The sequence below is a fragment of the Carcharhinus amblyrhynchos genome, chromosome 22, assembly GCF_965287045.1.
Source record: "Carcharhinus amblyrhynchos chromosome 22, sCarAmb.v2.hapA, whole genome shotgun sequence".
NCBI classification, from domain to species: Eukaryota; Metazoa; Chordata; class Chondrichthyes; order Carcharhiniformes; family Carcharhinidae; genus Carcharhinus; species Carcharhinus amblyrhynchos.
The window spans coordinates 12061374-12075528 of NC_137345.1; the positions used below are offsets into that span (position 1 = coordinate 12061374).

The window sequence follows — 14155 nt, forward strand, 5'->3', positions numbered from 1 at the left end:
TCGAAGGGCTAGATGGCCTACTCCTGCTCCTACTTCTTATGTTCTTATGTTCTCTTATGATTGCATATATTGTTACATATCCTGTAACACATATTGTGGTTACGGTGCTAGGAATTCTCTGTGTCTGTGCAATGGACCTGGAGGCAAAATCATAGATCTTACAGATGTCTATAAAATAATGAGTGGCATAGATCAGCAAGATAGTCAATATCTTTTCCCAAAGGTAGGGGAGTCTAAAACTAGAGAGCATAAGTTTAAGGTGAAAGGGAAGAGATACAAAAGTGCCCAGAGGGGCAATTTTTTCACACAGAGAGTGGTGAGTGTCTGGAACAAGCTGCCAGAGGTAGTAGTAGAGGCAGATACAATTTTGTCTTTTAAAAAGCATTTAGACAGTTACATGGGTAAGATGGCTATCGAGGGATATGATCCAAATGCAGGCAATTGGGATTAGCTTAGGGGTTTTAAAAAAAAGGCAACACGGACAAGTTGGGCCAAAGGGCCTAGTTCCATGCTGTAAACCTCTATGATTTTATCTATGACTATATCTAACCCCTACAGTGCAGAAAGAGGCCATTTGGCCCGTTGTGTCTGCACTGACTCTGAATGATGCACTGACAGAGTATCTTACCTAGGCCCTTTACCCACCCTAACCCCACACATTTATCATAGAATCATAGAATCCCGCGCTGCCCAGGGAGGTGGTGGGAACAGGTATGAGAGCGGCATTGAAAGGGCAACGAGATGAAAACATGAATAGAATGGGAATGGAAGGATACGGATTCTCTAGGTGCAGATGGTTTCAGTTTTAGCATGATTGGTGCAGGCTTGGAGGGCTGAAGGCCCTGTTTCTGTGCTGTACCTTTCTTTGTTCCCTACAGTGCAGAAGGAGACCATTCAGTCCATCAAGCCTGCAACAACAATCCCCCTGGCCCTATCCCATATCTCATGTATTTACCTTGCAAATCCCCCTGACATTAATGGGCAATTTATCATGTATAATCCATCTAAGCTACACATCTTGGGACACTGAGTGGCAATTTACCATGGCTAATCCACCTAACCCGCACATCTTTGGCCTGGGGGAGCAAACAGGAGCTTCCAGAGGGAAACCAGGCAGACAGGAGGAAAACATGGCACACTCCATCCAGAGAGGTGGGATATCAAACCTGGATCCCTGCCACTGTGAAGCAACGGTGCTAACCGCTGTGCCACCTTCATCTCTGGTTGCAAGGTCTGTCTAGACTGCGATGAAAAGCATATCTAATGACCCAGTACTGAGGAGGTCACTGAGGCACAAGTTTTGACTAACCATTTCTTATCATTATTCACAGAAATAAATGCCCTGGCACAAATGGCATTTGGTGACCAGCTGCGAGCTGCATTTTGCTGGGAAGAATCCACAAATATTCAGATGAATTATGGAGATTGGAGTTCAAAAAAAAATTGCTTTTGATATCAGTGTGCATCAGTTTGAAAACATCCACATATACTTGGAACCTAACCTCAAGAGGAATGCAGTAAGTTTTCAAATTGTATAACATGTCAGTTTTTGGCACAGATAAGAGACATAGAAGGAGTATTCAGCAGTTTAGTCCTCAGACTCTCATTGAGCTCATTTTCAATTTTCTGGTGTTTGGTTTTCACAGGGTTTTAGGGGCGGCACAGTGGTTAGCACTGCTGTCTCACAGCACCAGGGACCCAGGTTCAATTCCCAGCTTGGGTCACTGTCTGTGTGGAGTTTTCTCCCCATGCCTGCGTGGGTTTCCTCCAAGTGCGCTGGTTTCCTCCCTGAAAGATGTGCTGGTCTGATCTGAACAGGGGCCGGAGTGTGGCGACTAAGGAGTTTTCACAGTAACTGAATTGCAGTGTTAATATAAGCCTTACTTGAGACTAATACATAAACTTTTTAATTTTATTCCTAATTCAAGTTAGCCGATTCCTAATGCAGTGGCGTGTTACAACATGCCAGAAAATGGATCAGCACTTCTCACCGGAAGCTTTGATATTATGAAACATAAGTAAATTACAAAATTTAATAATGCTGAGAATCCCAGTCAGTCCAAAAATTAAATCAGTGGAAGAACAAAAATAAACTTGTTTTAAGGAGGACATAAGACCAAGGAGCTGGAGTCGGCCCTCTGGCTCCTCGAGCCTGCTCCACCATTCAATAAGATCATGGCTGATCTCTTTGTGGACTCAGCTCCACTTACCCGCCCGCTCACCATTGCCCTTAATTCCTTCGCTGTTCAAAAATCTATCTATCTTTGCCTTAAAACCATTCAACAAGGGGGCGGCACGGTGGCACAGCGGTTAGCACTGCTGCCTCACAGGGCTAGGGACCCAGGTTCGATTCCCAGCTTGGGCCATTGTCTGTGCGGAGTCTTCACGTTCGCGTGGGTTTCTTCTGGGTGCTCCAGTTTCTTCCCACAGTTCAAAGATACGCAGGTTAGGTGGATTGACCATGCAAAACTACCCCTTAGTGTCAGAGTGGACTAGCTAGGGTACAAGCATTGGTTTATGGGGATAAGGCTTGGATGGGATTCTGGTCGGTGCAGATTCGATGGGCCTAATGGTCTCCTTCTGTACTGATTCTCAGGTTGCTTCACTAGGCAGGGAATTCAATGTTTTAACAGCCCTTTGTGTGAAGGAGTTCCTCCTCAACCCAGTCCTATATCTGCTCCCCCTCATTTTGAGGCTATGTGGGACCTTGGTGTTGTTTTTTGTTGGATGTTCCTTGAACGGTTGACGGGAGTTCAGAATAAGCTTTGTAAAAAAAAAATGCCACAGATGGTGTGGCTTCGCTGAGTTCTGAAACTGTGGTGTGAGAAATTGGATGAAAATTCAACTCCCTGGTGTCCAAGCCGGAATCAAACTTATTTTTCTTTCACTTTCTTCCTCCCGAGTCTTTGATTTGATTTATTATTGTCACATGTATTGGGATACAGCGAAAAGTAGTGTTTCTTGCGCAGACAAAACGTATTGTTTATAGAGTACAAAGGGGAGAAGGAAAGGAGAGGGTGCAGAATGAATCTTTCTGAACCAAAAACAATCACTTAACGAATAGGTACGAGATAGAATTAGAAGGCACAGCTTGGAAGAAGTCGCCTCGCTCCGGTGATATCCCAATCACCCAATAGATGGGGAAGTTATACAATTACAGGTTTGTGATTAAGGACTGGCCCTTTGGTTTCCTGTCTCTCACTCTGGGAAATGCCTCATCTTGATGATGGCACGGCTGATAGCGGGGTCCCATCCTGCGAGGAAGATGCACTGAGGGGATGTGCTTCTGCGCAGCCCGTAAACACTGTGGCTATCGCTGTAACCATCTCTTAACTACACAAAAAAAAAGCACTTTCCATAAACAGGCCCTAATCTACAAAATTTGTTCCAGATTTGTTCCTGTACTTCACTCTGTCTGATAGCTGGTGCCACAGCTCAGTGCACGGCCAGGGTCACAGCTCGCTCAGTTTAACAAATGTGGTTTTATTTATGTATTCCATGGCAGAGGGACATCGGCAAATGAAAGTCATTTATGGACAGCACGGTGCCACAGTGGTTAGCACTGCTGCCTCACAGCGCCAGGGACCCAGGTTCAATTCCGGCCTTGGGTCACTGACTGTGCGGAGTCTGCACGTTCTTCCTGTTTCTGCGTGGGTTTCCTCCGGATGCTCCGGTTTCCTCCCACACTCCAAAGATGTACGGATTAGGTGGATTGGCCATGTTAAATTGCCCCTTAGTGTTCCAAGTTAGGAGGATTGGCCGGGTAAACATGTGGAGTTACGGGGATAGAGTCTGGGTGGGTTGCTTTGTCAAAGAGACGGTGCAAACTGGATGGGCCAAATGGCCTCCTTCTGCACATTAGGGATTCTATGATTTGATGTGTAAGAGTCACATTACTAGTGAGTAAAAGTTCAGAAGTTATATTTGGCACAATCTAGGGCTGTTATTGAACATTACACACTCAGCTATTGTACATCGGCAATACTAATTAGTTACCTATTTAGTTTAATCTGTGTGTGAGAAATGCATGACCTGATTTACGTGAATAGGACAAGGAGATGAAGTGCTAATGTCACTGGACTAATAATCCAGAGGCTCAGGTTAATAGTCTGGGGAACATAAGAAATAGGAGCAGGAGTCGGCCATCTAGCCCTTCGAGCCTGCCCCGCCATTCAATAAGATCATGGCTGACCTGAAGTGAATCAGTTCCACTTACCCGCCTGCTCCCCATAACCCTTAATTCCCTTATCGATCAGAAATCTATCTACCCGTGACTTAAATATATTCAGCGAGGTAGCCTCCACTGCTTCAATGGGCAGAGAATTCCAGAGATTCACTACCCTCTGAGAGAAGACGTTCCTCCTCAACTCTGTTCCAAACTGCACCCCCCCCACCTTATTTTGAGGCTGTGCCTCTAGTTCTGGTTTCCTTTCAAAGTGGAAAGATTCCTTTCTAAGTGGAAACTGGGTTCACATTTCTGGCAGCTGAAGGAATTTCATACAAGTCACAGAATCCAAACTGTGCAGAAGGAGACCATTTGGCCCATCAAGTCTGCACCAATAACAATCCCACCCAGGACCTATCCCCATGAATTTACACTGTTAGTCCCCCTGACACTAAGGGGCAATTTAGCATGGCCAATCAACCTAACTCACACATCTTTGGAATGTGGGAGGAAACCAGAGCACCCAGAGGAAACCCACGCAGACACTGGGAGAATGTGCAAACGGTACACAGACAGTGACCTAAGGCCGCAATTGAACCCAGGCCCCTGGTGCTGTGAGGCAGCAGTGCTAACCACTGTGCCACCGTGTCACCTAATCACTAAACCTGGAATGAAAAGATAGTCTCAGTAATGGTAACCATGAAACGACCGTCAAAACAGCTGTTGTAAAAAGCCACTCACCCTTTAGGGAAGGAAATCTGCTGTCCTTACCTGGTCTGGCCTCCATATGATACAGGCCCACAGCAATGTGATGGATTCTCAACTGCCCTCTTGAGTGGCCTAGCAAGCCACTCAGTTCAAGGGTAGTTAGAGATGAGCAATAAATGCTGGACTTGCCAACAATGCCCACATTCCATGAAAGAATATTAAAATAAAACACACAGATCTAATTGCTGTCTTGTTACCATGGCATTTTGCAATGGAAACTATGGCGCTCTCCACTGCATTCACCTTTCCAAATAAAAAGGTGGGGGTTATCATGTAATTGGACTATACTATTCAGGCTAAAATTAACAATTAAGTTTATTTACTGGTTAAATATTTACAACACAAATAGAAGATATATAAGTAACTAGGGTTAAGACAATTGATTTTCACAGCAATTCAACTATAAGGAAGCCCACCAGCGCCTCTACTTTCTCAGGTGGCGAAGGAAATTTGGTATTTCTGCTACGATTCTCTCCAATTTTTACAGATGCACCATAGAAAGCATCCTTTCCGGATGCATCACAACTTGGTATGGCTCCTGCTCTGATCAAGGCCGCAAGAAGCTACAAAGGGTTGTGAATGAAACTCAGTCCATCACTCAAACAAGCCACCCATCCATTGACTCTGTCCACACTCCCCGCTGCCTCAGAAAAGCAGTCAGCATAATCAAGGACCCTACACACCTCGCACATTCTCTCTTCCACCTTCTTCTGTTGGGAAAAAGATACAAAACTCTGAGATCACGTACCAACTGACCCAAGAACAGCTTCTTCCCTGCTGCCTTCAGACTTTTGGATGAACCTACCATATATTAAGCTGACCTCTCTCTTTTCCCTAGCTACAGCACGGTGGCACAATGGTTAGCACTGCTGCCTCATAGCATCAGGGACCCTGGTTTGATTCCCAGCTTGGGTCACGGTCTGTGTGGAGTTCACACAATCTCTCCGTGTCTGCATACGTTTCCTTCGAGTGCTCTGGTTTCCTCCCACAGTCCAAAGATGTGCGGGTTAGGTGGATTGGCCATGCTAAATTCTCCCTCAGTGTATCCGAACAGGCGCTGGAGTGTGGCGACTAGGGGATTTTCACAGTAACTTCATTGCAGTGTAAACGTAAGCCTACTTGTAACTAATAAATAGGCTTTAAAACTTTATGAATATAACACTACATCTGCACTCTCTCCTTTCCTTCTGTCTTAAGTAGTCTGTATGTTTTGTCTGGATAGCATGCAAGAGGCAATAGTTTTCACTGTATGCCGATACATGTGACAATAATAAATCAAATCAAATGACAGAGGGTCAAAAATCTTTAGACTGCATCTCCACTGAAAGGCTAGATGGGCAATAATATCACAGATTAGCTTTATTTACTGGTAATCAGGGCAGGACCTGAGATAGAGGGAAGACCCATTATTTAGAATGATACAGAATATCTAGCATAGAAGCAGGCCATTGTTTTTTTAAAATTCATTTTTATGGGATAAAATCCTACAGTGCAAAAGGAGGCCACTCGGCCCATCGAGTCTGCACCGACCACAATCCCACCCAGGCCCTATCCCCACAACCCCATGCATTTACCCTAGCTAGTCCCCCCGACACTTTTGGGCAATTTAGCATGGCCAATCAACTTAACCCACACATCATTGGACTGTGGGAGGAAACCGGCGCACCCGAGGAAACCCACGCAGATACGGGGAGAACATGCAAACTCCACACAGACAGTGGCCCAAGCTGGGAATTGAATCCGGGTCCCTGGCACTGTGAGGCAGCAGTGCTAACCACAATGCCACCGTGCCACCCTAATGTGGGGATGTGGGCATTGCTGGCGAGATCAGGATTTATTGCCCATCCGTAATGTTTATAATCCGTGCACACCTCATTTCACTCCATCTATCTCAACTCGGCAGCTCAAAGTATAGACAAGAAGGATGTGGAGGCTTTGGAGAGGGTACAGAAAAGATTTACCAGGGTGTTGTCTGGTGTGGAGGGCATTAGCTATGAGAGAGGTTGGAGTAATTTGGTTTGTTGTCACTGGAATGATGGAGGTTGACGGGGCTACCTGATAGAAGTCTACAAGATTATGAGGGGCACGGACAGAGTGGATAGTCAGAAGCTTTTTCCCAGGGTGGAAGAGTCAATTGAAAGGGGACATAGGTTTAAGGTGCAAGGGGCAAGGTTTAAAGGAGATGTACGAGGTAAGTTTTTTACACAGAGGGTGGTGGATGCCTGGAACTGGATGCCGTGGGAGGTAGTGGAAGCAGAAACAATAGTGACTTTTAAGTGGCATCTTGATAAGTACATGAATAGGATGGGGATAGAGAGATACGGTCCCTGGAAGGGTAGGGGCTTTTAGTTGAGACGGGTAGCATGGTCGGTGCAGGCTTGGAGGGCCAAAGGACCCATTCCTGTTCTTTGCTCAAAGGCATTATGAAAAAATCTAATGCACAACTTACTGGTCTCCCATGTGGCGATAGCTGAGATAAGACAACTGGAACTTGGACCAGAGTGAAAGTTCGGTGACGTTGCAGCTATGAGAATAAACTATCGCCTTTCATCATCTCACTGCTCTGGGTCAAAGGGCGGTCAACTTCAGTGGTTCGATCACCACTCACACCCATCCCCCAACCCCTCCGCAAACATCAGAGGCTAATGATAAGATCTGGTGTGGACAAACAGTTTTATGTATTGCTTTTCTCCCATGAACGTTAAAAAAACGCCTCTGAATCATACTTTCACTTTAAGAGCGGGATTTTCCGGCCATGCTTGCCCCAAGACCGGTAAATCCCACCCGAGGTTAATGGATCTTTGCACGATCCGAACCCCATCCCACTACCATTCCTGCGGCGGGCAGGATGGGAAAATTTCCCCCAAAACTATATTTAAATCAGCTTGTCCACCTAAAATGTCTGATACAGGAATGACCCTGTTTTAAGCGTGAAGGAACTGTCCTTCCACCATGTCCCTGAGCAGCACTATCGACAGATACGAGCCCCATACCTGAGGGCTCAGATGTTCAAACATTCCATATTCTGGTCCCTGTCCAAACATCCTGGGCATTGGGTTCTTTTCCAATCTGGAGATAAAGAGAAATAGTATTAGTCGTTACTGCAAAGTGGAATGTTTGTGAACCCTTCTCTGCTCAGATGTTATCAATGTTTGTGAACCCTTCTTTGCTCAGAATTCCTCGATGGCTAGGAATCTCTAGCCCTGGGTCTCTGACAGTGTAGAGGGTAATGGACTTCACCAGTCAGTCAATAGAGGAAGTATCCAATGTTAGTTCACATTTCCCATTGATTGTATTATTCTGGAGTTCAGTTTAGTCTATAAAAGTCTTTAAGTATTAATTCCCATAAAATCTTGGGTTAGCTGTCTGTATTTGCTGGAGCTTTCACTATATGTGTAAGCCATGGTTCAGTGAGCAGTCCTCTTGCCTCTTCACAAGATGGTTGTAGGTTCTAGGTCCACTTCAAGACATATGCTTGGGAGACAAGGCTGACATGATGGTGTAGTATAGAGGGAGGGATGCACTGTCAGAAGGAAAGATCCCATGAAACTATTTTGAAGAGTAGTGGAGTTCCATTGGTGTACTGCTGTACCAATATTTAACTCTCAATGGACACCACAGAAACAGATGGTCCAGTCATTGTCCTACTGCTGTTTATGGGAAGTTTACAATTTCTGGCTGCTCTTTATTCCACATTGTGGCTCCACTTCAGACGTGCTTTTGTGGAGTGCTTCAACAGCCATGGAAGGTGCTATATAAATGCAAGTATTTCATTTTGCTGTTCAAGTGATTTGTAGTGTTATTTTCATTACAAATTACTTTTAGGATTCATCAGACCTCCTCATGCCCAGAGTTCTGTTCCTGTCCCTTGACCTGTTGGAGGCTCAGTCAGAAGCAGGTAGGTGAAGTTAAGGCATTAATTGGCAAACTCATGATACGTGGCATGGGTAGACTGTTTACCATTCAGTTGAGCCCCAAATTGGCCTTATTATAGCCTGAGCTAAACTCGGGGCTTTTCAGGACTTTAGTTTAGTTTTTATTCCCTGTCTTCCACTGTATTGTAGACCAAGCTCAGTAGATTCACAGAATCACAGAACCATACAGTGCAGAACAGGCATGTCAGCCCATTGAGTCTGCATTGACACACGAGAAACACCTGGCTTCCCACCTAATCCCATTTACCAGCACTTGGTCCACAGCCCTGAATGCTATCTTGTGTCAAGTGCTCATCCAGGTACTTTTTAAAGGAACAAAAACAGAAAAGTGCTGGAAAATCCCAGGAGGTCAGACAACATCTGTGGAAAGAGAGAATAGAGCTAACATGTCAAGTCTAGATGGCGCTCAGATGAAGGGTCATCCAAACTCAAAATGTGCAAACTCCACGGTGTGGAGTTTATCCTACTTTTTAAAGGATCTGAAGCAACCTGCCTTGACCATCCTGTCAGGCAGCGGGTTCCAGACCGTCACCACCCTCTGGGTAAAAGCATTTTGTCTCACATCCCCCCTTAAACCTCCTGTCCCTCATCTTGAACTTGGTCCCCTCGTCTTCAACTAAGGGGAGCATCTGCTCCTACTCCACTCTGTTCATGTCCCTCATAATCTTGTACACCTCGATCAGGTCACCCCACAGTCTTCTTTGCTCCAACAAAACCAACCCAACCTTATCCAGCTTCTCTTCACAATTTAAATGTTCCATCCCAGGCAGCATCCTGGTCAACCTCTTCTGCACCCCCTCCAGCGCAATCACATCCTTCCGATAATGTGGCCACCAGAACTGCACACAGTACTCTCCAGCTGTGGCCTCACCAAAGTTCTGTACAACTCCAACATGTCATCCCTGCTTTTGTAATCTGTGCCTCGATTGACAAGGGTAAGTATACCATGTGCCTTTTCCACCACCCTAGTAACATGTCCTTCTCCCTTCAGAGATCAGTGGACAAACATGCCAAGGTTCCTTTGTTCCACAGAATTCACTAGTGTCATGCCATCCATCGCTTAATTCCTTAGAATTTTCATAAAATCCCTACAGTGCAGAAGAAAGCCATTCAGCCATCGAGTCTGCACAAACCACAATCCCACCAGGCCCTATTCCCACGATCCCACATATTTATCTTTAGTCTGGGCTAAAAGAGTGATAGTCCCTCTGTCTCTGTCTCTCTCACACTGCCCCTCCGTCACACTCCCTCTCAGTAAACCGACTGCTCAGATTTCGAGCTTGCATTACTCCCATTTCCTGCTAACCAAAAAAGGTTGAAATTCCCTTTTTGGTTCAGACGCGTGGAATCATATAGTCCTGCAGCGCAGAAGGAAGCCATTCCGCCCCTTGAGTCTGCACTGACTACAATCCCACTCAGGCTCTAACACTAGGATCAATTTAGCATGGCCAATCCACCTAACCCCCACATCTTTGGACCGCGGGCAGAAGCTGGAGCATCCAGAGGAAACCCACGCAGACCTGGGGAGAATGCGCAAACTCCACACAGACAGTGAGCCAAGCCGGGAATCGAACCTGGGTCCTTGGCGGTGTGAGGCAGCAGCGCTGACCATTGTGCCACCGTGTTGCCCTGCCTGTTCCTTGTTGAATTGCTCCTTCCAAAGTGTATCACTCCACACTGTAAGAGCAGCAGAAAGTAAAACGAAACTTTTTTTTTAAAATACACAGCCAGGGCCCAGTGAATGCTGATCCCTGACCTACTAATCATTCTCTCATTCCATGGCAGGTCTTTCATTTCCTCACAGGGTTCTGATTCTTTATTGTGGTTTCTGCTCTCTCCAGTATAAACATCTGTTCGTTTTGAACGCTGTGTTGTGCATGTAAACCAGTTGAGTTGCTGGTGATTTGAGAGATTGCAACATTAACACAAACATGCAAATCAGGGGCAGGACTGGCCTCTCTAGTCTGCTCTACTGTTCAATAAAATGGCTGGCCTGATTGTGGCCTCAAATCCACATTCTGGTCGCCACATTATAGGGGGACGCAAACGCACTGGAGAGGGTGCAGAGGAGATTCACCAGGATGCTGCCTGGGATGGAACATTTAGAATCACAGAACCCTACAGTGCAGAAAGAGGCCCTTCGGCCCATCGAGTCTGCACCAAACACAATCCCACCCATGCCCTACCCCCATATCCCTACACATTTTACCCACTAATCCCTCTAACCTACACATCCCAGGACACTAAGGGGCAATTTTTTTTTGGCATGGCCAATCAACCTAACCCGCACATCTTCGGACTGTGGGAAGAAACTGGAGCACCCGGAGGAAACCCACGCAGACACGAGGAGAACGTACAAATTCCACACAGACAGTGGCCCGAGCCGGGAACCGAACCCAGCTCCCTGGAGCTGTGAAGCTGCAGTGCTAACCACTGTGCTACCGTGCTGCCCAAAGAGGGTACCTGGTTGTGAAGGTTGTGAAGAGAGGTTGAGTTGGGGTTGTTTTCGGTGCAGCAGAGAAAACTGAGAGTTGACCTGATCGAGGTGTGCAAGACTATGAGGGACAAGGACAGAATGGATAGCTGTTCCCCTTAGTTGAAGGGTCACACACCAGGGGACACAAGTTTAAGATGCGGGGCAGGATGTTTAGGGGGAAATGTGAGGAAAAACCTTTTTATCCAGAGTTAAATAAAACAATACTCAACTATTGCCTTTTCAACAACAACTTATATTTATATAGTACCTCTAACGCAATAAAATAACCCAAGGTACTTCACAGGAGTGTTAACCCACACATCTTTGGACAGACAGTTAACCCGTGGCCCAAACACGTTTAACACTAGCCAGCAAAAGTGATAGTATTTTGGCCTCCCTTGTGACAGATTATGGCTACGTTGACTTGTTCGTTAGTCCAGAATCGATCCAGCTCTCCCTTTAAAAATATACAATGACCCTGCCCTCCACCGTTCTCTGGGGAAGACAGAATACTTATAATTTCACTTACAAACTGTTTCACAGCTGGTAGTACAGGGTTATAGTTACCTAGGGAACTGGGGTGGGGGCTTGGAGGGTGAATGCAGTAGGGCGGTCAACGGTTCTGGGTGAATTTGAACCATTGCCAGACTGTGTGCCGATAAAGAAGGCTTACATTTATATAGCGCCAACATCGTCGCTGCTTTACATCCAATGAAGTGCAGCCACTATTGCAATGTAGGGAAACGCAGTAACCAATTTAAGCACAGGAAGCTCACATAGACTGCAATGTGACAACGACTGGATCATATGTTGCTGTGAGGTTGTTTGAGGGATAAACATTGGCCAGGACACCAGGGGTGACATCTTTGTTCTTCTTCAAAATGGTGTCATGGGAGCTTTGATATCGAGCTCAGAGTGTGTTCGGGAACCTTGAATGAACATCTCCACCTCTCTGGCAGTGTAGCACTCCCTCTGCAACGTGTTGGAGTGTTAGCCTTGACTTTTGCACTCGGATCCTGGAATGGGCCTTGAAGCAACCTCCGCGGTGGGAAGTAAAAGAATTACACGGGGGGAGGTGGGGGGGCAGTACGGTGGCACAGTGGTTAGCACTGCTGCCTCACAGCACCAGAGACCTGGGTTCGATTCCCAGCTTGGGCCATTGTCTGCGTGGGTTTCCTCCCACAGTCTGAAAGCTGTGCTGGTGAGGTGCATTGGCCGTGCTAAATTCTCCCTCAGTGTACCCGAGCAGGCGCCAGAGTGTGGCAACTCGAGGGTGTTAATGTAAGCCTACTTGTGACAATAATAAAAAAATCTTTAAAGCAGCAGCGTGACAATGAAGACTCGCCTGGATGTACATTGTACACCAAGTACACTGTCTTCACTGAGATTTGTGCTTAGGATACAGAAAGGTTTTGTTTCTGGATAGACCAAGGGAGGAGGAAGGATACTGACATTAGTACGATCCATTTGTGTCTCTCCAAAGTTTGTCACATGGCAATACGTGAATGGATATGTCTGCAAATGGATGCAGATCTGCCTCGCTGACTCAGAAACATGCCTAGCCGATTTTCACAGTAACATATTGCAGTGTTAATGTAAACCTACTTGTGACACTAAATAATCTAATAAAACATGTCTGGATTCAGTCCATGTTTGCCAATCCTTTCCATTTTGTCTGCCAGTTCTGGCTCAGTTAGCAAAGTTTAAAAGCCTTAAAGTTTATTTATTGGTGTCGCACGTAAGGCTCATATTAACACTGCAATGAAGTTATTGTGAAATTCCCCAAGTCGTCACACTCTGGCGCCTGTTCGGGTCAATGCGCCTAACCAGCACATTTTTCAGACTGTGGGAGGAAACTGGAGCATCTGGAGGAAACCCGTGCAGACACGGGGAGAACGTGCAGACTCTGCACAGACAGTGACCCCCAAGCTGATGCTGTGAGGCAGCAGTGTTTACAGATAAAAAGTGATCATGTACACAGATAAAAGGGGATAATTTTTTCCTCATCTTTGGTTCATTTGGGTATAATTCTCTATCCATTTTGATACTGACTGCAGAGGAAATAATGGACCTTGAAAAAGGTGTTTTTTTATCAGTGCTTCAAGTTCTGGCGGTGACTTTCCCATCGGGGCAAAGCCATTTCAACAGGGGATGTGACTGAGAGCAGACACCTCTCCACAAGAATGGAAAAGATATTGTGGAAAGAGAGGGAGGCCCAGCCCAGGGTGTCTGTCTAGGACACAAAGGAAGTGTAACAGAGCAGCAGGACAACTTATACCAAACAATAATGAATAACCCACTGTGTTTCACAGAGAAAGGAAATTAGAAACTGATCCTTCCTGGAGGATGTCAGAGAAATGACTGTTGCTGGCATATAAGGAGACGGATTTTAAAAACAGAGGGACAGATGGGTTGGGTGGGGCAGTTCCAGAAAATAGGGCTGAGATGATTGAAGCTTTTGTCATGGATAGTGCATTGGATGGTGTGTTTTTAAAAATTAATTAATAGCATGCAAGTGTCACTGGTTAGGCATTTATTATGATGTGGAAATGCTGGCGTTGGATTGGGGCAAACACAGTAAGAAGTCTCACAACACCAGTGTGAGCCTTTATATGCCCTGTTTGTGATCAGAACTCTCACTCACCTGACAAAGGAACAGCGTTCCAAAAGCTAGTGGCATTTGCTACCAAATAAACCTGTTGGACTTTAACCTGATGTTGTGAGACTTCGTACTAGGCATTTATTAGCCATCCCTAGTTGCCCGTGACACGGTGATGGTGAGCTGCCTTCATAGAATCACTACAGTGCAGA

At 45.9% G+C, this 14155-nt stretch overlaps 1 protein-coding gene across 1 annotated transcript in view; it reads right to left on the reverse strand.

The window, feature by feature from the left end:
- LOC145356902 (N-fatty-acyl-amino acid synthase/hydrolase PM20D1-like) overlaps positions 1-14155 on the reverse strand; it is a 77683-nt gene that overhangs the window by 24389 nt on the left and 39139 nt on the right. The window contains exon 6 of the mRNA XM_080209891.1: positions 7927-8002. Within this exon, the coding sequence (XP_080066017.1) occupies positions 7927-8002 (76 nt within the window). The remainder of the gene's footprint in view (positions 1-7926; positions 8003-14155) is intronic.